The 24,116-nt window shown below is 47.1% G+C and overlaps 1 protein-coding gene and 1 pseudogene across 2 annotated transcripts in view; both read left to right on the forward strand.

Annotated features, from left to right (window-relative positions):
• Positions 1–15,347, forward strand: part of Etv5 (ETS variant transcription factor 5) — a 63,418-nt gene extending 48,071 nt beyond the window's left edge. For both annotated transcript variants that reach the window (XM_028875225.2, XM_028875226.2), the window contains 4 exons: positions 1,828–1,896; positions 2,051–2,220; positions 8,410–8,511; positions 12,917–15,347. In XM_028875225.2, coding sequence (XP_028731058.1) covers positions 1,828–1,896; positions 2,051–2,220; positions 8,410–8,511; positions 12,917–13,138 — 563 coding nt within the window. In that variant the 3' untranslated portion in view covers positions 13,139–15,347. The remainder of the gene's footprint in view (positions 1–1,827; positions 1,897–2,050; positions 2,221–8,409; positions 8,512–12,916) is intronic.
• A 7,478-nt stretch (positions 15,348–22,825) lies between these two features.
• Positions 22,826–24,116, forward strand: part of LOC114697128 — a 28,459-nt pseudogene continuing 27,168 nt past the window's right edge.

Genomic DNA, 24,116 nt, shown 5'->3' on the forward strand with positions numbered 1-24,116 from the left:
GGAAACTTGAACACAGTGGAACTCATGTATTCAGAGTCACACAGCTAATTGGGGTCAACCTGTCTCATTCTAGAGCCCGCATTCTTTAATTCCAGTGCTATACTAATCATTTATTGCCTGTTCTTTTACTATCTGCTTCCTGCTTCAAGTTGAGATGTAAACACATAAGAACAAAGTCCATGGCTGCGTTCTTACCTCCTACCCACATCAGCAAAATATGTGGCCTAGAATTTTAATTGAATCAATCAGGAAAAAAAAAAAAGCCAATAAAATATACTTATTTCTTAAATTGTGTATATGGGTGTTTTGCCTGCATGTATGGCTACACACCATGTGCATTCAGTGAAAGGAGAAGCCAGAAGATGTCAGTGGATTCCTCTGGAACTAGAGTTACAGACAGTTGTGAGCCGCCATGTGGGTGCTGGGAATCAAACCTGGGTCCTTTAGTATAGTAGTCAGTGCTCTTAACCACTGAGCTATTTCTCCATATATGATGTTGCTGATTTAAATAACAGAAAAATCATGCCTGAGGCTAAAAACAGGTGAATGACCTAAACATCAAAATAATCTGTTGCATGTTGCACTGAGTTGTTTTTTTTTTCCCTAGGCCCTGGCATCTTAAGAGGGTGCCAGGCCTGCCAAGACAGTCCCTCACCTGAACTGATTACAAAGAAGCCAGGGATATCAGGGGAGGGATCACATCCGGGCTCCTTGACCTGTGGGGTTTTCATGCCGCAGAGAGTCTCCTGTCTGTCCCCTCTGCATATCTAGCACACATAGACTAGTAGTCTTCAGCCAGGTGAATCAACCAGGAACAAAGCCAGAGAAGAGCCAGGGGATGAAGGACTGTATACCAGCTGTAATACCTGTGAGGTACAGAGAACAGGGTCCCCATCAGGGAGTTGTTAGCCGCCTTGGGTTTGAACCACAGATCTTGTTGAGGTCGGGACTGCACGCAGGCCAGCGTGTGGAGAACATGTGGCCGTCTTTTCCCGTGTCCTCTCTGCTTTGTGCCTCAGCTATTTCATCCTTGATGTTTGTCTTCAGACCATTCGGTTCCCATTTCTTGACTCCCCTTCTATGACAAGTCTACCAGGAGGAAGGCTTTAAAACCTTCCGCTGTGTCTGGGGACAGTGCTCCAACTTGTTTGAGTGTGCCGCTCTTCCCAGTCTCCTTCCTGTGGGCCTGCATCTTCTTTCCCTTCTCTGTATATTTGGCTATAGCACGTGAGGTGTGTGGATAGCTTGGACAAGTCCACCGGGAAGGCTGAGTTACTATTAGCTGAAAGGAAAATGACAACTCGTAATACACATGAAACAAAGCTAGCTACTTAGGCCGACCAGAATAAACAGGTTAGTTTGGCCCTGCAAACTTCCTAAGATTTGAGGGAACCTTCATGACTCAGCGGCGCTTCCTGCAGCCGGAGCCCTGATAGCACGGATTGATTCAGCCGAGGTAGTGACATCAGAACTTGAGTGCTTGAGTCCTTTGGAAGTCTCTGAAGATTCAGTCTGGCATGGGTACGACAGTAGGACTTAGGAACCAGAAATGAAAGGTAATGGGCCAGTGAGAGGGTTCCACCGGCAAAAGCGCTTGCCGAGAAACCCTAACAACCCAGAGCCCTTGTGAAAGTTAGGAGAGGGGAACTGACCCCAGAGAGCCACCTCTGACCTCCACATGTGTGTGCCCCACATACATCATGCACACACAATAATAAAGTTGTTGTTAATGTATGTTAAAGAATGCCCCTTTAGTCCTTAACTCCATAGTTCTTAGTACAGCGCAGACTGTTAAGCGGTGTGGTCTTTCTCCTTCAACTCTTCCAGGATTTCCATATGAAAAGGATCCCAGGCTATACTTCGATGACACCTGCGTGGTGCCTGAAAGACTGGAAGGTGAGGTGCCGGTCCAAGACCTGAAGCTGAGTGAGAGGGTTGATGTCAGTCCCAGCCCGTTCAGTGACTAAATCATCAGCAACCACTGTTTTTTGTGCAAATCCCTGAGAAACTCCAACCTCAGTTATAACCTCTGTACCCCTGTCCCACGCAGGCAAGGTCAAGCAGGAGCCCACCCTCTACCGAGAGGGGCCCCCGTACCAGAGACGAGGCTCTCTTCAGCTGTGGCAGTTCCTCGTCACCCTTCTTGATGACCCAGCCAATGCCCACTTCATTGCCTGGACTGGCCGAGGCATGGAATTTAAGCTGATAGAACCCGAGGAGGTGAGTCTGGGTGCCTTACTTAATTAAAGCTTAATTAAGCTTTAATGCTGCTGTGACGAAACAGCGTGACCGAGCAAGCTTACACAAGAGTTTGGGTTTAGACTTCCAGTTCCAGAGGGTTGGACTCTGGCACGGCGGGGAGCCAGACAACAAGCTGCGGGCACCGAGGCAGGAGAAGGGAGCCCAGAGCTCCCAGCCCAAGTACTAGCATAGAAGCAAGGAGAGCAGAAGCGCCGGAAATGGCTTAGGGGCTTTGAAACCTCAAAGCCCACCTCCAAGGACGTACTTCCTCCAGCGAGGCCACGCCCCCTAGATTTCCCCAAGCGGCTCCGCCAACCCACTGGTGTTCAAATGCCGGAGCCTGTGGGGCACGTTTGGTCTTTAAACCACCACAGTCGGTGCTGGATGGGATGAGTGAGGCTTTTGTGTTTGAAGTGTGCTCTGCCTTCTCATTTTCCTTCCAGCTGGCGGGCACGGCAGTGTTCTTCCTGTCCGTAGGACGGTTTTCTGCACGTTGCCAAACGAACAGGCAGAGTTCTCCATTGTAGAACATTTAAAGTGTTGTAACACTCCTAGGGAGAATAAACAAAAGTAATGGGTGGAGCCATGAAGAGTTAACCCTGATACAGGCTGTGCTTCCTGTTAATGTTATCCGTAACACAGACTCGACCCTGGTCTGTTACTGCCCGTGGCCGAGGCTGTATGAACGGATTGCATTTACCCTACTCCATACTTCTTTTCCTTTGTAACCTTCATTTATTTAATGTGTCTGCATGCACATGCACTAAATTGGTGGCATGCGTGTGTAAGTCAAAGGACCACTTGTGGGGATCGGTTCACTCCTATATGTGGGTCTCAGGGATCAAACTCAAGTTGCCAGGATTAGTAGTGGCCGCAAGCGCCTTAACCTGCAACCTGCTGCTGAGCCATCTCACTGACCCCACCACGAGATTCACATGGCTTTAACTTGGAAAAATAAAACCACCAAGGCTAGGTCTTGAAGCTTAAAATCTTTTAAAGTATGTATTTGTTTTATAAAAATGTATGTGTGCATGCTTGGATGTATGTAGGTGGACTCTGTGTGTGTGTGTGTGTGTGTGTGCGCGCGCAGTGCCTATGGAAGCCAGGAGAGGGTGTTGAATCCGCTGGAACTGGAGTTACTAGTGGTTGTTAGCTACTATGTGGGCGCTGGGAATCAAACCTGGATCTTAACTGCTGAGCCAACTCTCCATCTAGCCCCAGAACGTAAATGCTTTTCTTTTTCTTTTTAAGTATGTTATGTAGGATCCTGGTTGTCACAGTAGTTAGGATTACTATTGCTGTGTTGCTGTGATAAAACACCGTGACCAAAGCAACTTGGGAGGAAATTTTTTTGTTGTTCGGTTTTGTTTTCATTTTATGGGATGTTGTTTGTTTGTTTGTTTGGCTTTTGCTTCCACATCATTATTCATCATCCAGGAAGTCAAGGCAGGAACCTGGAGGCAGGAGCTGACACACAGGCCACAGGGAAGTGCTGCTTACTGGCTTGCTCAGCCTGCTTTCTTACGGGACCCAGAACCATCAGCTCAGGGGTTTCCCCACCCACAGTGGAACTGGGCCCTCTCATGCCAATCACTAATTAGGAAAATACTCTACAGCAGTGGTTCTCAACCTCCCTAATGCTGCAGCCCCTTAATGCAGCTCCTGGTGTTGTGGTGACCCCTAACCATAAAATTATTTTCATTGCTGCTTCATAACTGTAATTTTGCTAATGTTATGAATCGTAACGTAAATATCTGATAGATGGTCTACCGATCAGATCAGATATGCAGATCGTTTAAGGCGACCACTGAGAGAGGGTCGTCCAACACCCCTCCCAAAGGGGTCATGACCCACAGGTTGAGAACTGCTGCTCTACAGGCTTGCTTGTCGGCCCAATTTTATGGAGGCATTTTCTCCATTGAGGCCCCCTCAGAAAAGGATACATTGTTACCATCTCTTCGCCCAGAGCTAACAACAGAAAAACCTAAGGCAGAACCCCACGGCCTTGTCTTCACTGAGGAAGATCCACCCATAGGACCTGAACATACAGCATAGAGAATTAAACCAGGTTATTAGTATATCCCATGCCAAAGGGAGTCATCTTCATTTCTGTTTGGTTTAGGGTTTAAAAAATTGTAGTTGCAAAAGATACAAACACATACACACACTCACTGGCTGGCATGCGCTTCTTTAATAGTGCGTGGTTAGGCATACGCTGCCCCTGAGTTGGTACAATAGAAATGGGAACAGCCCTCTGGGGAAGCATTCCATTAAGGACTGCAGAGTTGGCAGCAGAAGGCAACAACCTGACACTATGTTTGGTTAGAAGAAGGACATGGTCTGAAAGTTGAGATATAGGATAAGGGGGGGGGGTGGAATAAAATCTTGGGGTGTCCTGCATTGGTAAAATAAGGCAGGCTTCATTTAAAGTAGTATAAAACATACATTCCTGGGGCTAGGGAGAAGGTTCAGCCAGCAGAGCGCCTGCCACGTAAGAATGGAGATTCCGTTGTGTATCCCCAACACCCATGTGAAATCCAGGCTCGGCGCCACACATCTGTAATCCCAGCATTCCGAGAATAAAGACGGGCAGATCCCTGGAGCTCATTGGCTGGCTGTCCAGCCTAATCAAATGGATGAGTTCCAGGTTTAGAGAGAGGCTTGATCTCAGTAGAAAACAGTCAAGGAAGACACGCAACTTGGATCTCTGGCCTCCAATGTGAACATAAGGCCACATACACACTCGTGCACACACACAAATATGTCTACAGCATTCCCTGTCTCCTGTTCACAGAAAGGCTGTCAACATATGGAGCACTACACACAGCCTCCGACTGGGCTCAGTTGTGTAGAGGTGGAGGCTGAGCGGGGGTCACTGCTTTCCTAATGATGCGGCCTGGCTTATGTGAGGCTTGGTGATGAGATGGTACCTTGACTCACCCAGGCTTGGGGAAGTGAAGGTAAGCTTGTCTTGTGGGCAGCCCTATTGATTCATCTCAGTCCACAAACAGGAGCTTTTATGGCTTGATTGCCACCGCCTCGGGCCTGAGCACAGGCTGTCCAGCTGCAGGTAAACCTGGTTATGAGCCTCTGTAAGGCTGTTATTGAATCTGCCGCTCTCCTACCAGCGGTAAGGAAAATGATGAACAGATGGCAGAGGGCCCCTGCTTTCTTACTTAATGAAGGAACTAATATTAACCCAGAATGCTCATAAATGCCAAGCAGCTCCAAGTCACACATGGGAAGCCATGGCAGCCCTGAGCCTCTCTGTTGATTGAGCAGCATTTTAAAAATAATAGTAATTGTTATTATTGTGTTTTTATTATTGGGCGGCACATCCAAGTTTGCATGTGCTGCATCAGAAGACAGCCCACAGGAGTGAATTCTCTCTACCATGTGGGTCCAGAAAATCCAATCCTGGGAAGCAGATGCCTCCGCCCACTGAGCCACCCCACCACTTCCAACATTGTTTCTTTAGGAAATGCGTTTTACACCCTACCTTGAGGTCTCTGGCATCCCCGTGCTCCTTAATGCCGGGCCCTTTGAAATCTTTGGAGCACTGAGCCTTGGCCTGCACAGTGCTTGACTTTTTCCTCTTCTGTTCTTTGTGTAACTGTGACAGCCCTGTCCTTGTTAATGTCAGGAAGATACCACCAGCTCCCGGGGAAAGCTGTCACGGGGGAGCTTAAAGGGTGAAGCAGAGGAGGAAGCTGTTGGGGAAGTAATTGTAGGCAGCTGTGTGGCTGAGTAGTGCACTCTGGGTAATTATCCATAATATCCATTACACTGTGCATGGAAATTGTGGTTTTAGAACTGCGTTTTGGCAGGCCCCTAATCAAATGTCTTTTGATAGTCATCCAGCTTAGCACCCTCTCAATTATGACTGACTCGGCTTTAATCTGGAGCCATTTTAACTGTGAATCTGCATTAATATGAATATTTGTTGGGGGGGTAGGGTTGTTGGTTGAACGTGTGGCAGATAAATGATGCCATGGGAGGTTTTAAAGGCTGGGCTGCTTGAGAGAGCCACGCCTTGTTCTGTGACTGCTTGTTCTTTGAAGAGGAATGAGTGCGGTCGTCCGTCTGTCTGTCCGCGCCCCCCACCCCAGCCTCAGCTCCCAAAGTATGTATTCTATAACTTAGTACTTGGGGAACAGAAAGAAGGAGCGAGCTGGCAACGTGCTCTCGCCTGCTCTTCCTGACACCAAATAGGGGCTGCCCAAGTCTGCAGCTGCATCACGCACTGCTGTGGAGGGAGGAGTGTGGAGAGGCCACTGAATCATAGGGCACCAGCCTGGAGGATGAGTCAGTAACCATCACTACCGAAGCAGCTTTGCAGTCTGCAATACACAGAACCGCTCTCCAGTTAGCTGTTGCATGTGCTGGCGGCAAAGAGGGGGCTGAAGACCAGGCAGACTGTTTTCCACCACCCAGGGGAGGAAAGAGATGGAGCCAGCCGCCCTGACATTCCCCGTCACTTCCAACAGACAGGTTGGCAAGTAGCTTCAGAGTGTGGGTTGCTGTCGAACCTTGCAGGACTGAGATTAACTTAGCAAATTTCTCTTTTTACCAGTATTTCCATTGATTGGAAATATTTCTCTTTGCCAGATGGGTTAGTGCACAACTTGAATCCGAGCACTTCAGAGGCCAAGACAAGTGGATCTCTGTGAATTGAGACCAGCCTGGGTTCTAAGCTAGCCACAGCTACATAAGATGACCCTGTATCAAATAAAAAGGACTTCTAACCAGGATTCAGTTTTTGCTAAGTTTTGCCTTGGGGCCTTTTATTTATTTATTTATTTATTTATTTATTTATTTATTTATTTATTTATTTTTGACGGTAGACTTGAATTGATAAAAAATGGAGCAAAGGAGAGCCCCAAGATTCGTGGTTGCCTGAGAGACACTAAACAATAAGCGGAAATTGAACTTGCACGGGATTTCTTGCAGGGCAAAGTAGAAACGGTAGCTGGTGGACTGCTCTGATATAATTAGGACAGATGAGTTCTTCCTTCCCAGATTGTCTCTGGTGTTTGCTCGAGGTCACTTTAGAGTCCTGAATTCAGGAGGAGTTTCTGCCACACCCCTGCCCCTCACATAGTTGATGTGATCTGCTGTTTTCTCTCCACCTACCTCTACGTTTAACCTTTAGCTTTCTCAGCTGGAGTGTGTCTGTGTGTCTGTCTCAAAAGAGCAAGTTGGGGTTGGTGGTGCTTGCCTGTGATCCAAGTAACTGGGAAGCAGAGGCGGAAAGATGGAGAGTTTGATGCCAGCCTGTGCTATATAGAGAGATCCTGTCTCCAAATAACACATAATTTAGAAAAACTTCAAAAGGATGTAGTTAGGTGGTCTTTTTTGAAGTTTCTAAAGGTGACTAAAATGAAGACGTCAGAGAGCTCATGTTTCCACGGTTGATCTGCCTTGACAGCCAGCCTCCTAAGTGGGATCGTGAAAGTTTAGATGCTGGAGAACAGAACTTGCTGCCCTGTTAGCTGAGTAGAGTCTAGGAGGACACCCCCCCCCCCGTAACGCCTTTGCCCAGAGCTCCAATTACATCTCCCCATCCCTGCACCTCAAGTCGACTGGGTTGCTGTAATGCCCTTTAGAACCATGTGAGAAGCCCCGTTAATTTTTCATGAAATGGATAATGGTGCTGGGCGCTTTACTGTCCATTCTGTGGGTCTGCTGGGAGTGAAGGGCTGGTTGGCAGCAGGCTGAAATGATCTGAATCCCCCTTAGTCCGTGAGCTGCAATAAGTAAACATCTCCCAGCCCCTCTCCAATCTTATTAGAATTGAACTTCGGCTCTGCAGGCCATTAGCAACTCACTAGCGTGTTCCTCATGTTTCAGGAATGACCGTTCCAATTATCCCTTATTGACTGCTACAGAAGCCATAGCACTTAATGGCAATATGTTAATGGTCCATGAGTATTGGTCAATAATTCATAAATGGAGAAATAGTAGAGGGCCTGTATCCTCTGGGATGCTAACCAAGTCCTCTGCAGTCTTACAGTGTTAGGAGTCTTCACCCCCTAAGAACTGTGGCCGAATCATCACCTGTACTTAATATTTGATCTTGAGAGAATTGAACGCTTTACTTTCCAAGTTAGAGAAACTAATCATTACAGAACAGTCACTGAGTGCATCTTTGCTGTCTTGTCATTTCAGGTTGCTCGGCGTTGGGGCATCCAGAAGAACCGGCCAGCCATGAACTATGACAAGCTGAGCCGCTCTCTACGCTATTACTATGAAAAGGGTATCATGCAGAAGGTGAGCAACTTCAGATGCTTACATCCCTCTGCTGCTCTCAAGGAATGTCCCGAACCTCTGTAGTAAGGCCATTTACAGTAACTAGAAGAAAGCGTGAGCCTCGTAAGTGAGTCTGGTAGAAAAGAACCTGGAAAACACAAAAAGACAGGAATTATAAGACAGAGTGACTCATACCTATAATGTCGGCCCTTGGAAGGTAGAGGCAGGAGGATCAAAAATTCAAGGCCAGTTCACCTACATATCAAATTCTAGGCCAGCCTGGGCTACATAAGATCCTGTCTCCAGGGGTTGGGGATTTAGCTCAGTGGTAGAGCGCTTGCTAGGCCCTGAGTTCGGTCCTCAGCTCTGTTTTAAAAAAAAAAAAAAAAAAAAAAAAAAAAGATCCTGTCTCCAAAAACTTTAAAAGGAGACAAATAGGATATTTAAAGTCCTATTAGAACTGCAGAGATGGTTCAGCATTTGAGAGTTCTTGCTGCTCTGGAAGGACCTGACTTCCGATTTCAGTACCCATATCAGACAGCTCACAGCCTTCCGTAACTCCAGTTCTGAGTGATCTTACGCCATCTTCTGGCCTGCATGGGTACTGTACACAGGTGATACACATACACACACTCAGGCCCACAAGTGTACACACTTAAAAAAATGAGCAACACTCCTTTTTTTAAAGTGCTTTTAATGTTGTTGAGTCCATGCCTGACAGAAGTTGCATGTGAAAGACACAGGAGGAAATTTGCTTCCTCTTTCTTTAAGCTGCTTCCAGATACAAAAAACTCAAACATTTAGGCCAGCTATTGTTGTATATGTAAAGGAAGACATGAAAATCAACTTAAGATCTCTAATCCGTAGAGCTTGACATCTTAGTTGTCGAAACATTTGGGGCACAGTGATCTTCGCTGTTCCTCACAGTGAGAAACCATCTCAAGGAGTTAGAAGAATAAGAAAATCTATTTCTCTCTTAAACCGATACAGCCTGGAACTTCAGAGAGCCCAAAATTTGTCAAACGTCAGCTGCTGTCATTCAGTAAGAGTCTTTTCTTTGCAGAGTAGAAGGTGAAACTTATTTTGAAAAAAGCCAGTACAGAGTCTGTGTTAGGACGGGGGTTAAGGAACCGCAGCCTTAAAATCCCATTAGTAAGTGGAAGATGGACTGATGCACCTTTCTTCATTACCACGGATATGCTCTTCGTCTCCCCAGATGGGTCTAGCATTCACACACTGGGGCAGCCTTTATGACACAGGTTGTATGTCCTTCCTCGGAATGCTTAGAACAAGAAGCATTTAACATTTTGAAGTTTAATTTTAAAAAAAATTTAGAGTATTTGCATAGACTTTACCAGTTAATCTGTGCAGCTGTCCTGCAGTCAATTTTGTGGGATTTTTATCCTCCCCTCCCCACCAACAAAACCCCATACTCATTAGCATTTACTTCCCAGCCCTCCCTCCGACCCACTTAGTATCAGACCAAATCTCAAATACAGGAGAAAGCATCATTTTATTAGTTACTTTTCTGTTGCTCTGATTAAGAAACCATGACCAAGCTGAGCAGCAGTGACACAAACCCCAGCACTCGGGAGGCAGAGGCAGGTGGACATCGGTGAGTTCAAGGCCAGCCTGGGCTACAGAGCCAGTTCCAGGGCAGCCAGGGCTACACACAGAAACCCTGTCTTGGGAAGAGGAAGAATAGAAAAACAAAAAACAAAAACACCCCACCACGACCAAACATCATGTAGAAGGATTTATTTGGGCCTCTGGTTCCAGGGGTTTAAGAGTCCCTGATGGCAGGCAGTGGCAGACATTGCGGCAGGAATGAGCTGAGAGCTCACATCCTGAACCACGAGCCGGAACTGGCACAAGGCTTTGAAACCTCAGAGCCCTTCCCCAGTTATGTGCTTCCCCCACAAGGCCACACCTCCTAAGCCTCCCCAAATAGTGCCACTAACTAGGGACCAGGTTGTTCAGATGCCTGAGATTATGAGTGCCGGTGGCCTGTGTGTCAGCTCCTGCCTCCAGGTTCCTGCCTTGACTTCCTAGATGATGAACAATGATGTGGAAACAAAAGCCAAACAAATAAACAACATCCCATAAAATCAAAACAAAACCAAACAACAAAAAAATTTCCTTCCAAGTTGCTTTGGTCGCGGTGTTTTATCACAGCAACACAGCAATAGTAATCCTAACAACTGTGACAACCAGGATCCTACATAACATACTTAAAAAGAAAAAGAAAAGCATTTACGTTCTGGGGCTAGATGGAGAGTTGGCTCAGCAGTTAAGATCCAGGTTTGATTCCCAGCGCCCACATAGTAGCTAACAACCACTAGTAACTCCAGTTCCAGCGGATTCAACACCCTCTCCTGGCTCCCATAGGCACTGCGTGCGCATGCACGCACACACACGCACACACACACGGTCCACCTACATATACCCAAGCATGCACACATACATTTTTATAAAACAAATACATACTTTAAAAGATTTTAAGCTTCACGACTAAGCTCCAACCTTATTCCCAGAGCTCCAGATCAAGTATGAAGGACTGTAATCCAAGGCACAGTGGCTTAGAACTAAGAAGGAAGAGTTGCCCCTCTTACTGACTCTTGATGTCCGAGTGTGGGACAACCCAGAAGTGTGGCTCTGGCGGGTACTTAGTTGGTAGCCTGTTTGGTCAAGTAACTTCTCATATCCCTTACAGGGAAAATGCAGCACCCTGCCGTAATTTCAGGGTAATACATCTGAAAGTATCTAAGGAATAATAATGTGCTCCCCGTTGCTTTATTATAACTGTGGCTGGATGAGATGGTTTAAAAGGCTAAACAGCCTGTGGGTGTCACAGGTGGTTCATGGAGCAGAGTTAAGACTTGGTGATGGCACCCGTGCTGGGAGCCAGGCTGCTTTTGGGTTGTTGCCATGCCACCCACACAAGAACTGAACGTATACAGAGCCTGCGTTGATAGCACAGGCATGTGGTCCCTTAAGAGGCTAAGGCAGGAGGATTTTTAAATTCAAGGCTAACCTGAGCTCCGTAGTGAGTTCCAGTTCAGCTTTGGCTGCATAGTGAAAACTCCATCTTAAAATCAATAAATCAATGGATGAATGAACAAATGAGACGTCGGGGTGATCGATGATGTACATCTGCTACCCCCGAAGCTTGCTTGGGTGCCTGTGTTCTCTGTGCTGATAAGCCTGGTTCCCTGATTTCTAGAGACTGCAGCAGAATTAAACACAAGACCTGGGGAGCAGGGGCCAGGCTTCAGTTATCACTGGGATGTGAGATCTCAGCAGAATAACAGTTCTGGGCTAGCCCAGCCATTGGGGTATTTTAGTCTTTACACGCTTGCTTACGTAATGGGGAATTGTAGCTGCTTTCCTTACGACGCCTGACAGTTAGATTTGCCTGTCAGGAATCTGTTCCTTCTCTCGCTGTTGTTAAAGGGCCAGCAGGGCCTGCGTAATCACGGACTTGTCAGCTGTGTGACAAGGTCCTTGGATAATCACTGCCTTAGTGAACGATCATCAAGTGTGAATGTACGTGGACACAAAGGTGGGGGAATTTTAAATTCAAGACCAGCCTGAGCTGCTGAGTTCCAGTGCAGTAGACCCGTGAACGAGCGGAAGCGGCAGGTATGTCAGAAGCAGGGTGTTTGGCTTAGAACATACTTAAGTTCCACAGAGGCTGCCTTAATCACATTCTTAACCCAGGCTTGGGAGCTTGCTCAGTGGTTAGAGTTTTTTCCATGTGAGGGGGCTGGAGTTCAGATCCCCAGATACGTCGTTCGCGCATATAGGTAGGGCTCATCTGCACGTCCAGCCTCGGAATTCAGCTGAGTCGATCTCTAAAGCTACTTCAGCAAGCTCTGGGTCTGACGGAAGAGTCCCTGCCTCAAAGAATAAGGTGAAAGAGTGGTGCCGTGGGCCTCTGCACATACTGCACACACACACACACACATACACACACACACACACACACACACACACACACACACACACACACACGAGAAAAGTAGCAGGGGGCTCAGAACCCCTCCAAATAGCACTTCCATTCTGGCAAAACTGTACACTTGGGAGGTCACTGGAAATGTGGTCTGGCATCTGCTTTGTGTCTTTAAGTCCCTGAATCAACCCTAGTGCAGCCAGGCTGCCTGAGCTGTCAGGTAAGACAGAGTGAGGCTTGCTGCTAAAAGCCTAACTGGCATGTGTTTGAAATTCAAATGCCGACTTCTAAAATATTGAGCTGTGGTGTCAACAAAACCCTTGGCAGGTAACAGGTCCCTGAGATGCGATTAGAATAATCAGCTACTAATTAGCCCTTTAGTTCTTAACTCCTTGAGACTGGCACCTTAAAAATTCTTTGCTCGGGCTCCATACCTTGTTCCAGCTGAGCCTTGCGTTGTGTGTTCTCATGCAGGTGGCTGGGGAACGGTACGTCTACAAATTTGTCTGTGACCCGGATGCGCTCTTCTCCATGGCCTTCCCAGACAATCAGCGTCCGTTCCTGAAGGCAGAGTCTGAATGCCCCCTCAACGAGGAGGACACCCTGCCACTGACTCACTTTGAAGACAACCCTGCTTACCTCCTGGACATGGATCGCTGCAGCGGCCTCCCCTACGCTGAAGGCTTCGCTTACTAAGTTTCTGAATGGCTGAGTGGCCGAACCCTAGAGCTAGCAGCCCCCATTCAGGCAAATGAGGGCAGTGGTTTTGTTTGTGTTCTTGGCTGTTCCTAAAGCTTGCCCTTCGAGTATTATCTGGAGAACCCAAGCCGTCTCTGGATTGACACCCTTAAAGACAAATACCTTGGCTAGGGAGTGGGAACAGGGAGAGACAGGAAAACCACCAGGCGGCTGGTGATTCTGATAGAGTCCTGGGAAGAGATGAAAGTGGAGCCTCCTTGCCATCATGGACAATATGTGCAGAGCAATACCTTGTTCAGGTTAGCGCCCACGAAAGGGGACCGAGTGTATGACAATCTGCGTTGAGCATGTACTACTAAATGCCTTTACCTAGAAGGGCTTTGACTTGCACAATTCTTTGGAAAGAAACCGCACACCCATAGGAAAGCGGAAAGGCTGGGTTGGGGAGGCTCAGATTACTAAGGCTTGAATTTTGCAAAGCTCCTGCATCTCAGTTTGGAATGTTTCCCCTTAGTCCAGAGCCGGGGCAGCCAGGGCAGCTGTTACCCACTCCATGGTTCTCTGACCACCGCTCCTCTCGAGCCTTTCAGCCAGAGTGGTCACCGTGTAGATCAAGCCCCTCTCCTCCCAGTCACGTGGCTGAGTGTAGATGGCTTTGGTTTTAGAAGAAAGGTGATAAACACTTGACAGTATTTTGTTTTGCTTTGATTTGGGGGGATCATTTTGTTTTGGTGGTTGTTTTGGGGGAAAAAACAGTTTATATAAACTGATTTTTGTAGTTTTGGTATTTAAAGCAAAAAAAAAAAACAAAAACAAAAACTTTTTGGTAACTGCACTAAATCCCTTACCTAGCCAGGGCCGTGCCCGCTTAGGAAGACGCCGCAGCTTGAGAGGGGCTTGGCTGGGGCTTCCCTTCGCCATGGAGAAGCCTGCTCGGTGCCTTGGGCACCAGACAACCTGTTGAAACACTTACTACACCTGATTTGTACATTTTTGAAGTGTGCAGGGCAGCCTGGACACAGCTTAGATTCCATGTGTATAGCTCTCCTTGCTCACTAACTTGCCCTCTCTGGGAAGCAGATGTACATACTACATGTCATATCCATGTAACACCTGGTCACCTGGTGGGAACCTAATAGACATCAGTTTCTGTTCTCCTTTTCCTTTCAGTTTTGAACCTGCATAATGGTTCCCTGGGGTCTGAGATTTGCCTGTCACTGGCAGGTAAAACAGTGCCAGCTAGCATTCTGGCTTCCTGCTACTCTCTTTTCTTTTTTCAGTTTTTATTCTGATTGCTGTATTATATTGGGAATGTTTTAAACCACCAAACTGAAGCTGTATGAAAATTGGGTTTGGAGTGGACGGAAGTCACCAGGAAGTGCCAGCATCTTGCTGCTGCCCAGCCTGTTGACGGGCGTCGGTGCCGGCCTTGACACTGCACACACATGCAGAGTGTTCCTCATGTGCAGGACACAGAGCTGACTGAGTGTGGGACGGGCGTTGCTGTCCTACAGTGAGGCACTCCACAGCACACTTGTGAGGAGGTTCACAGGGATGAGGGGTGCATTTTGTAACTGGGGAACTAAGGTTTTCCTCCTGAAAGCTAGTCAGCCCCGAGGTGTCAAGCCCGAAGCTCGGGCCTTAATGAGCATTGTTCTCTAATGAAAGGACTTTTTCTAAAGCATATTTATAGCTTTCTAATCTACACATAGTCTATACATAGATGCGAATTTTACCCGGCTGGCTAGAGATTTTATTTGTTGTAAATGCTGTATAGATTGGTTTTCTGTTTGTCTGTTTGTTTGTTTTCTCTTCCTCTCTTTACTTATACTGGTTTGGGGTTTTTTGTTGTTTTGTTTTTTAATGAATTTATGCTGTTTGAGTGGGTATGAAGAGAACCTTCTGTGACCTGAGCTGCCCTGCCCTGCTGCGACTGCACGGCGCGCTGGAAGGGACATAGGACAGCAGCAGCGTCACTTTGCATTCCCATCCGACTCATGTACCCCCGATAGCTGTTTCCCTTCAGGGTGTGGGGGTTCTTTCCTTCATTTGCTTCTTTTCCAGAGTGTGGAAAGTCTACAGTGCAGAAAGGCTTTAGCCTGCCAGTTGACTTGAGATATTTCCCCCCCTGCGCAGGGCTGTGTACATCCTGCCGAGCTGCGTTATATTCTGTACTGTGTACAATAAAGAAGTTTGCTTTCCTTTATACGCTCCTGAAACCTGCCTCTTTCTTGCCCTCCATGTTTTAATTTTCAAGCAAGCAAGAGCCTGGGCTTCCTCTGCACTCCCTCCCCCTCCCCCAGCCCCTGCTGACATTTAGCCTTACTAACGGATGATGGAGTTGACAGAAGTGAAGGGTTAAAAATCTCATCCATGAGGCCGGCCTGGTCCACAGAGCGGATCCCAAGACGGCCAGAGCCCTACAGAGAAACCCTGTTTTGAAAAGCAGGAACACAAAAACAAGAATCTGATCCCAGGGGTTGGAGGCAGGGATCCTACCCCAACACAAGGTGAGCTAAAATTGCCCCCAGGACCGCTCAGTAATTTTTTTTCTCCTTAAAGCATGATTCGTTTGAACCTTGGATTGTGTGCAAAGATTAACTAGGCAGGGTTTTTGAGTCACAGTTTCTTTCTGGCTCAGCCCCTTTGGTTGGTATTTTGAAAACTGGTAAGCAACAAAGACCATGTCCTGATTTTCTCCCAACAGGTTTTGCTTTGGACACATGAAATACTTTATTGATGATAGTCCCTCAAAAGAACTAGTGTGTGTGTGTGTGTGTGTGTGTGTATTGATCGTCCCTCAAAAGAACTGTTTATATTTTTTTCCTGGCATCTTTCCTCCATGGCCATCTCTTGGGAAAAAATACATACACACACAGAACACTTGAAAGAGATGTGGAAGGAAGTCATTGATAGAGCTGTGTAGCATTTTGTGTGCAGGGTTCCTGTTTCATCCTTGCTCTGCACTTTTTATTTAGGGCATCCAAGACTCCTGTTACAGTGTAGAGACAAAGTAGAGCCTCTGAGAGCCTAGAACAGAAGGCTTTCTCTAAGTTATCTCCTATCTTTCTTTTGCTGTTTTACAAGCCCTTAAGTGTAGAAACATCCAAGACTGAATTGGTACACAGCCACTTCAATGGGAACTTGTGGGGAATGAGTGTCTGCTGCATAAAACCCATTAGCTCCCACAGATGAGGAAAAGATGCTGGGGGAAAGGGGGCAGGGTGTGCCGGACAAAGGGGCCCTCCTCTCCGATGCCTGATGATAAAGCTCTGACAGTCATCTCCCATTGTGTGCAGGCTCATTATCTAGCCTAGGCTCAGACCCAGATCATTAACCTAATGCCGGAGGTCACCCAACACGGTTGCCCTGCTAGTGTTGGATGCTGGGGTAAGGAAGCCAGAAAACGGAAAGTTTATTCTCCACAGGGTCCCCTTTCATGATCCAAGTCAGAGGAACAATGCCCCTTCGGCTGTTAGATGACAAAGAGGTAGTCTGAGGGCAAAAGAATGTGGTTTGAAAGCCAGAGCTCAAGTCTAAATTGTCATGCAGCTGGGACTGAGTGTGGAAGGAAAGCACCAGACAGTAGGGGACTTTGGGAAGAGCCGTTTGCCCGGCAGTCAGGTAGTTGGAGCATAGTGTGTCTCCAAAACGCAAGCAAAGGGGGGTTGGGGGTTGGGGGTGAAAGGAGTCCTGAAAACCGATCCTAATACAAATGTAGAAGACGCACCGGTTCTCTGGGGTGCAAGTGTATTGTGCTTCCTATAGACGGAGGGATCCACAGCGGGACACAGGAAGTTGTGTCCTGGTGCTGGCAAATACACGGACCCTACGTCCAGCCTTTCCATAGCCCTTCCAATTGAAGAGCTGGCTCTACACCCAGGCGTCCATTTGTTGACCTTGGCAGTGATCCTCAGATAGCTAACCATTTGGTAGCACTTTACAGTTTACAGAGCACTTTTTTTTTTTTAAAGTCTCCATTATCTTTTTTGGCAAGCTTTCTTAAATGGAAACACTTGGTTGAAATCAAATCTGAAAATACGGCTCTTGGCCTCCAGAATTATTCTCTTCAGAATGTTTGCAGTGGCTCCCGGCGAACCCAGGCTAGCCTCTGGGTGATCTTGGAGGGCATCCTAGGTCAGTGAGGGCACTGGTGAGGTGCCACTTCCCAGAACACCTAGGAGGAAGGGAGGAGGAGGCATTTCCCAGGGAATTTAAGGTGTATGTGCACTTGGGGTTGAGGGTAAATAGAACAGTTCAGAATATCTTTGCTTCACCTTTACATAACACAGTTCTCCAAGCATACATTGTTCATTTTCTAACCATCCACTGAGTGCCTACTGAATGCAGTCACTTGCTAAGGGCTTTAGAAATAGCAATTTCAAGTGAAAGGTTGCTCTGTGGCATGGTAATGCTTAAGATGACCCTTCAGATGTTTAATGCTCTACTTGCCAGCTCTTAAACACTGTTCCATCAGCTGGGCGGTGGTGACACACGTTTTTAATCCCAGCACTCGGGAGGCAGAGCCAGGTGGATCTCTATGAGTTCGAGGCCAGCCTGGTCTACAGAGCGAGATCCAGGACAGGCAGCAAAACTACACAGAGAAACCCTGTCTCGAAACAAAACAAAAACAAAAACAAAAAAAGACACTTCTATCATCTTATTCTGACCATCTTGCCTCGATGCTGGACAGTTAACCACTAACCTTTACCCCTATTAGTTGAATGTTAACCCCAGAATATTAACCCCTTGTGTACTTTCTACCAAGATCAAGGGGGGAGGTAAGTACAGGGACTGGTGTGCTGGGAACTCCCGGCAGGTGCAGCTTACTCAGGTGATCTCAGAGTGGTGTCTGCTGTGTTGCCCTTTAAACACTGAGGTCTCTCCCCGAAGGTCCCGTTTCCATAGTGAAGGGGAATGCGTCTGGTTTCCATCACTCGGTTATGTCCAGGTTGCCAATGATGTGACAGACACTTGGGTATGGGAGAGTTACAACGGAACCCAACCGGGGCCTTTCGAAGCTCTCAGGCTACTGACAAAACTTTTCTCTAGACGAAACTAGAACACATAACACTGTCAGCATCTGATAAGTAGCAGCAGCATTCCGTAGCAGCAGGTGCTACTCCGGGGTGTGGAGCTGAGGGCAAGCGAATACCAATCTTTGTGCTTGGGACTTTATGTGACCAAGGGCCCCCCTCCCCCACAAAATGGCAAAAGGAATAAACAAATGCTAGCATTTGCCAGAAGGTGTTAACCACTGTGGGAAGGGGTCCCGGGAGACCCTGAAGGTGGGGTGATGGGTTGCAGCTTTAAATCTTGAAGTCAAGGAAGCCCTCACGGTTGAGCAAAGACTTGAAAGAAACTAGTGCCAGGTAGAAATCTGAACGCAGAGTGAAGCTGCCTGGGGGTGTTGGGAAGGGCGTGGACTGAATTACCGGTGGGAGTTGGGTGGTCCACAGTGAGAGATGAGGAGCAGTCCTCCACGGGCCGCACAGACATTCATGATGCCAGGGTTTGCTTGGTTCTCGCTTAGCTGTTAAGAATGATCTGAGCTCAGAAGTGAGCTCATCAGAAGTTTACTTCAAGAAGTGGTCTTTTGACATCTAAAGTTGAAAGGAACTGGAGAGGACAAGAAAGGAAGCAAGAAACCCAAAAATCTGCAGCTGCCAAATGCAGACGACTGGACAGGGGGAGGCATACCCGGTTGCAGGTTTAAGTTGGCGCCAGTAAGTTCTGGACAGTTGTTGGGGCAAAGGTTTGGGGCCAAGGAGGGTTGAAGTTGCTGTGGACTGAAACCAAGAAAGAAACCCGAGGAGACATGATTTGTGGTTGGGGAAGAGCAGGCCTCTACCCAGGACATAATTTAACTTACGCAGCCATTAGAAATCAGATGGGGAACCGGAGAGTTGGCTCAGTGGCGAAGAGCATTGACTGCTTGCGGAGCACCTGAGTTCAATTCCCAGCACCCACAGGGTGCCTAGCAACTGTCTCTAAGTCCAGTTCCAGGGGCCCGGCACCCTCTCTGAGGGCACAAGGCATGCACACAGTGCACATACATACATACACGCAGGCAAAATATACACATAAAATGTAAAATTAGAAGAAAAGATCAGAGGTGGGACATCAACTGGGATCCCGAGTCCGGGAGTTTAGGGAGGAACTCCAGGTGGGAGCTAGAAATTAGAAGTGTGTTCGGTAGCCCCGAGAGCTGAGACTGGATGGAATCCCTAGGGGAACAAGCGTAGATAGAGGAGCTGTGCCCCCTGACACTCCACAACAAAGACATGGGAGAAACAAGAGTCAGAAAAGGAGACTGGGAAATTGGCGCAGGAAGGGAGGGTGGCCGCCAGGAAGCATCTCCCCGAGGAAGGCAGGGTCTGCTCGCTCGTTCAGGTGATTCTAACGTGACCTGACGGAAGAGGACCGGGACTGGCAAGAATAGTCTGGGTTGACTTGCGCAAGGCGTTCCATGGTATGGCAGACCTAACAGCTCAGCACGGCTGGAATGAAGGCCAGGGGAAGCCCGTGGATTTCAAAACCTTGGCTTGAACTCAGCTCGGCCCCTTGCCGGTCCTGCTCAGGCACAATCCTTGCCCACAAGTTCATAGAGCAAAAAGCCTTTCGGAGAAGAAGGAGGAAGGAGCAGGGGCTGTTGCTGGTACCTTCCCGCCCCTTTGGGGTTCTGTGTATTCTTGTTTATGTTCTTAAAGCGCATTCCTACTTTTGGAACATTAAATATTTGTTATTACCTTCTTCGTATTTTATAATTAGCGCGTGTTCTTTGTGAAAAACTTGAAAAATCTATAACCAAAATGTAAAACTGCTTCAGAAATTCAAACTAGAGATCACATTTAACACCAGTGTGCTTCTTTCTCGGTGCTGTTTTTAAAACACACAAAGTTGGGCTGGCAAGATGATTCAGGGAGGAAAGGCATCTGCTGCCAAGCCTGACGACCTGAGTTTAATTCCCAAAACCCACCTGGTAGGAGAGAATCAACTCCCCAAGTTGTTCACTGCCCTCCACCTGTGTGCTGTGGAATGTGCTTACCTGCACACACATGCACATTGATTAACTGACTGATTAATTAGCTTGTTTTGTTTTGTTTTTCAAGACAGGGTTTCTCTGTGGAACAGCACTGGCTGTCCTAGAACTCACTCTGCAGACCAGGTTGGCCTCAAATTCACAGAGATCCACCTGCCTCTACCTACTGAGTGCTGGTATTAAAGGCATGTGCCACCACTGCCTGGCTTATTAATTAAATTTTTAAAAACAAAATTGGTCATTACTTCATTGTACACAATCTTGTAACTTGTTTCTTAAATATTTTAAAATCTTTCTTATCAAAAAATATAGCTGAGGAGATGCTCAGTGGGTAAAGCTTTCTTCCAGTCTTGAGAGCTGAGTTCAAGTCTCCAGAAATCATGAGAAGTCAGATGTGGAACCATGTACACCTGTAATCCCAGAACTCCGGGCAGGGACAGAGAAATCTCTGGAAGTTCATAGGCTAGCTTGTCTGACATAAAAAACCTGGCCATGGGGGTGGGCCGTATTAGTCTCAAGCAAGGTAGAGGTTTGGACCAACATGCAAGGTTATCCTTTGGCCTCCCTCCACACATGTGCTATGACACCCTTGTGCCCCCATGCACACACACAATACATATCATATACATACATGTAAAGATTTAAACACTTTTTACTGTACAACACCATTTTTAATGGCCGCATGCATGCTATTCCATAGAACATGTTTAAGGAGTCGCATTTGCTGGGGATAAAGGTACCACAAAATGAAGCTAAGTATCGGCACCCACCGAGATCAAACAACAGTAACCAACTCCCGTCAGTGTTAGCTCCGGAGTACCTCTCAGATCTCTCTCCGTCGTCTGTCCCGTAACTCAGCCCACCTGGACTGTGTGGCCAGCACTTAGCAGGTCTCACCTCCACCTCCCTTGTCCCACCCCAAGCTCTTGTCCATAATGTACTGAGTGATTTTTTGTTTTAAAGCTCTAGACATCCCCACGGGCAAAGACGTTGCGGTTACACGGCCAGATGATACTCTGTCTCCAAAGTGAGAACTACACACCCTGCACCTCAGGGATCTTAAAAAGAGAGTAAAACTGAAAATATATAAATGGCAAACAATGTCGCATAGTTCTATTTATGTGAAGTCTTTTTTTTTTTTTTTTTTGGTTTTTTCGAGACAGGGTTTTTCTGTGTAGCTTTGCGCCTTTCCTGGAACTCACTTGGTAGCCCAGGCTGGCCTCGAACTCACAGAGATCCGCCTGGCTCTGCCTCCCGAGTGCTGGGATTAAAGGCATGCACCACCACCACCGGCCTATTTACGTGAAGTCTTAAATAGACAAAAATGAAGCTACCGTAACAGAAATCAGAAAGCAGTAACAGGGCTGCAGCGTGGACAGCCGGGACATGCCTACCCGGCCCCAGGACCCACAGTGTCACACCACCTTCATCCCTGACCTCTGACCGCCATGAAATCCACGTGACCACACCTCACCCAAGGAGAAGATACTCCGCGGATCTTGCAAAACACTGATTAATCAATCCCATGTTGTTTGCTGCTTTTAGTGGTTACCACTTCTTAAAGTAGAACTTCTCACTGCTTAATTATTCACCCATTTGCAAGATTAGTTGACTGCTTTTCCCAGCAGAGTATAAACTCCATGAAAGCAGAACATATTTATCTGGCTAACTGTGTTATCTCTAAACAGAAATCCCTAACTGAGGGGCTGGAGCGATGGCTCAGCAGTTAAGAGCCCTGGCTGCTCTTCCAGAAGACTTGAGTTCAGTTCCTAGCACCCACATGGCAGCTCATACTGTCTACAACTCCAGGCCCAGGGGGTCTGACCTGCACACATGTGGCACACAGACAAATGCAGGCAAAATACTCATACACATAATGAAAAAATAAAATGTTTAAAAATAGTTTTTCAAAATATCTAACTCAGTGGACATGGAAAATGAGCATCGTTGTTCCCCGGACATTAGGGACGTGTGCAGGGTTCTGCCCCGTCTGGTTCATCAGCCACCTGCACACATGTGACTTACACACATGCATAGATGAATAAAAATTTTTTAATTAAAGCTTTTTAAAAATTATATTTATTTTACAATAAGGCTCTATATTTTAAAAGTCATGTTGTATTGAGTACCCGTGATTGTAAGTTCATGTTTATCAAAAAACAAAGATGTAACTAAATCTGACATACAATTATTAAACCAACATTTCATAAATGAATATTTCAGCGAGCTCCATGGGAGAGTGACCGTTTTTCCACTAGTCTGAGCAAGATGAGCCTGGACTTAGTGTCGGTTCTATTCCGACTTAGCAATTTTGAATGAAGTAGTGAAAAATACCCAAAGAGAGATTTTTTTCTTCTGCTCGGTTAGTATTAAGACTGTAGCCTTATAGATGACTGCCCTGTGCTTCCCAGCATCCTTTGCAATGCAGCTGTGCCTATTATTAATATACAATTAATATAATTATTAATGGCTTCTCAACTCAAATTCACCATTTTTTTTTTCCTTTTGCTTTTCTGCATCTCTGAAATGGTTGAGTCCTTGAGACCTTCAAACATTTTCCTTTAGCGTCTGGCTCCGTCAGTGGAAGACGCCAGCGTGATGGTAAAGAGAAAGGATTGGCTTCCTGTGTGCGCGATCCCGCGATGAGTCGCCTTGCTTCTCCAAGACCTGGCTGCCACAGTGTCCAGAAGGCAACTGACTTTGAGCGGCTGTACGATAGAGTGCTTCGGAGTCCCGTGGGGCTGGCAGCCTCTCTGGTGCCTGGCTCCTGCCACGCCGCCGTGTCCAGAAGCACCTCCCCCCCTGGCAGGTTGATAACACAGTTCCTGACCGGCTTCCCCCAGTGGTGGGTTTCTAGCAGATTCTACCAGCAAGGCACTTTGGGCCTTCAGCAAGCCAGAGTCATGGCCTCTTGTCAGTAAAGGATTAACTCATTCTGCATTGTCTAAACACTGCACATTCCACAAAGGTTTGGCCCCGACCTGGCTCCTGGAAAATAACCTTTAAGCCTCTGGGATATCCTGTGTGATAAGACGGTCTTTACTTACCTGGGACCTTGAGCTGTACCAAAGAGTCTTTACTAACAGTGTGGTTCTTGGTGGGGTCTTTAAACTGTGTGGCATGAGTTGGTCTCTAGAGGACCTAGGGACCCAATAACTAAAGACCAGTTATGTGGACAGCCAGTCATATCAACGTGATTAACCTCAATACATCCCAGGACATCAAGTCTCACCAGACTTCTGTGATGGACAGCACTTTATTAGTGTCCCCGCACATCGTTGCTGAAAGAGTTCAATGTTGTATGACTCCAGAGGGGGACAAGTGGAGGCTTGTACCTGTGTCCCCCAGACACTGCTATGTGCCTGTCCCCTAGGCTGGCTTCAGTCTGTATCTTTTTACTTTAACGGACCTCAACCCTGCCTGTCACCACTTTTCTGGGTTCTTTCTCACAAATGGCTGAGCCTAGTGGTGACCTTTGACCCTCAAATACACCTCTCCAATGAAGCCTGGATCTTGAAAAACAATGTAAGGACTCTTCTCAAGTCCTCTCCTCTTCTGAGCGCTGCTTGCCCTGGGCTTGGGGACGGCCACTTGTGCTTCTCAAGTCCCTGGGAGCTTAGCAAGTCCTCATGTGAGAATGGTCCTATGCAAATTACTTTGTGGTTTCTTTAGTTTGGACCCAGATGGATACAGTGGTCATGTTAGTCGCTTCTCTCTAATTAAAGATAAGCAAAAACAAGACGTGTTATCTATGGTACAGGGCTATGAGATGAACGTGCACTTCCTCCATATGTCTTTCCATTTGGATGGAGATGGTGGCGGGACCCCAAGCGTGGTGGAGCCTGAGATGGAAGAAGCCTGGGCTTCTCACTCACCACATGCTCAAGAGCCAATTAAGAAACAACAGTTCAGCTTACCCTATCTAACACACTT

Source organism: Peromyscus leucopus, chromosome 12, assembly GCF_004664715.2.
Source record: "Peromyscus leucopus breed LL Stock chromosome 12, UCI_PerLeu_2.1, whole genome shotgun sequence".
NCBI lineage: Eukaryota > Metazoa > Chordata > Mammalia > Rodentia > Cricetidae > Peromyscus > Peromyscus leucopus.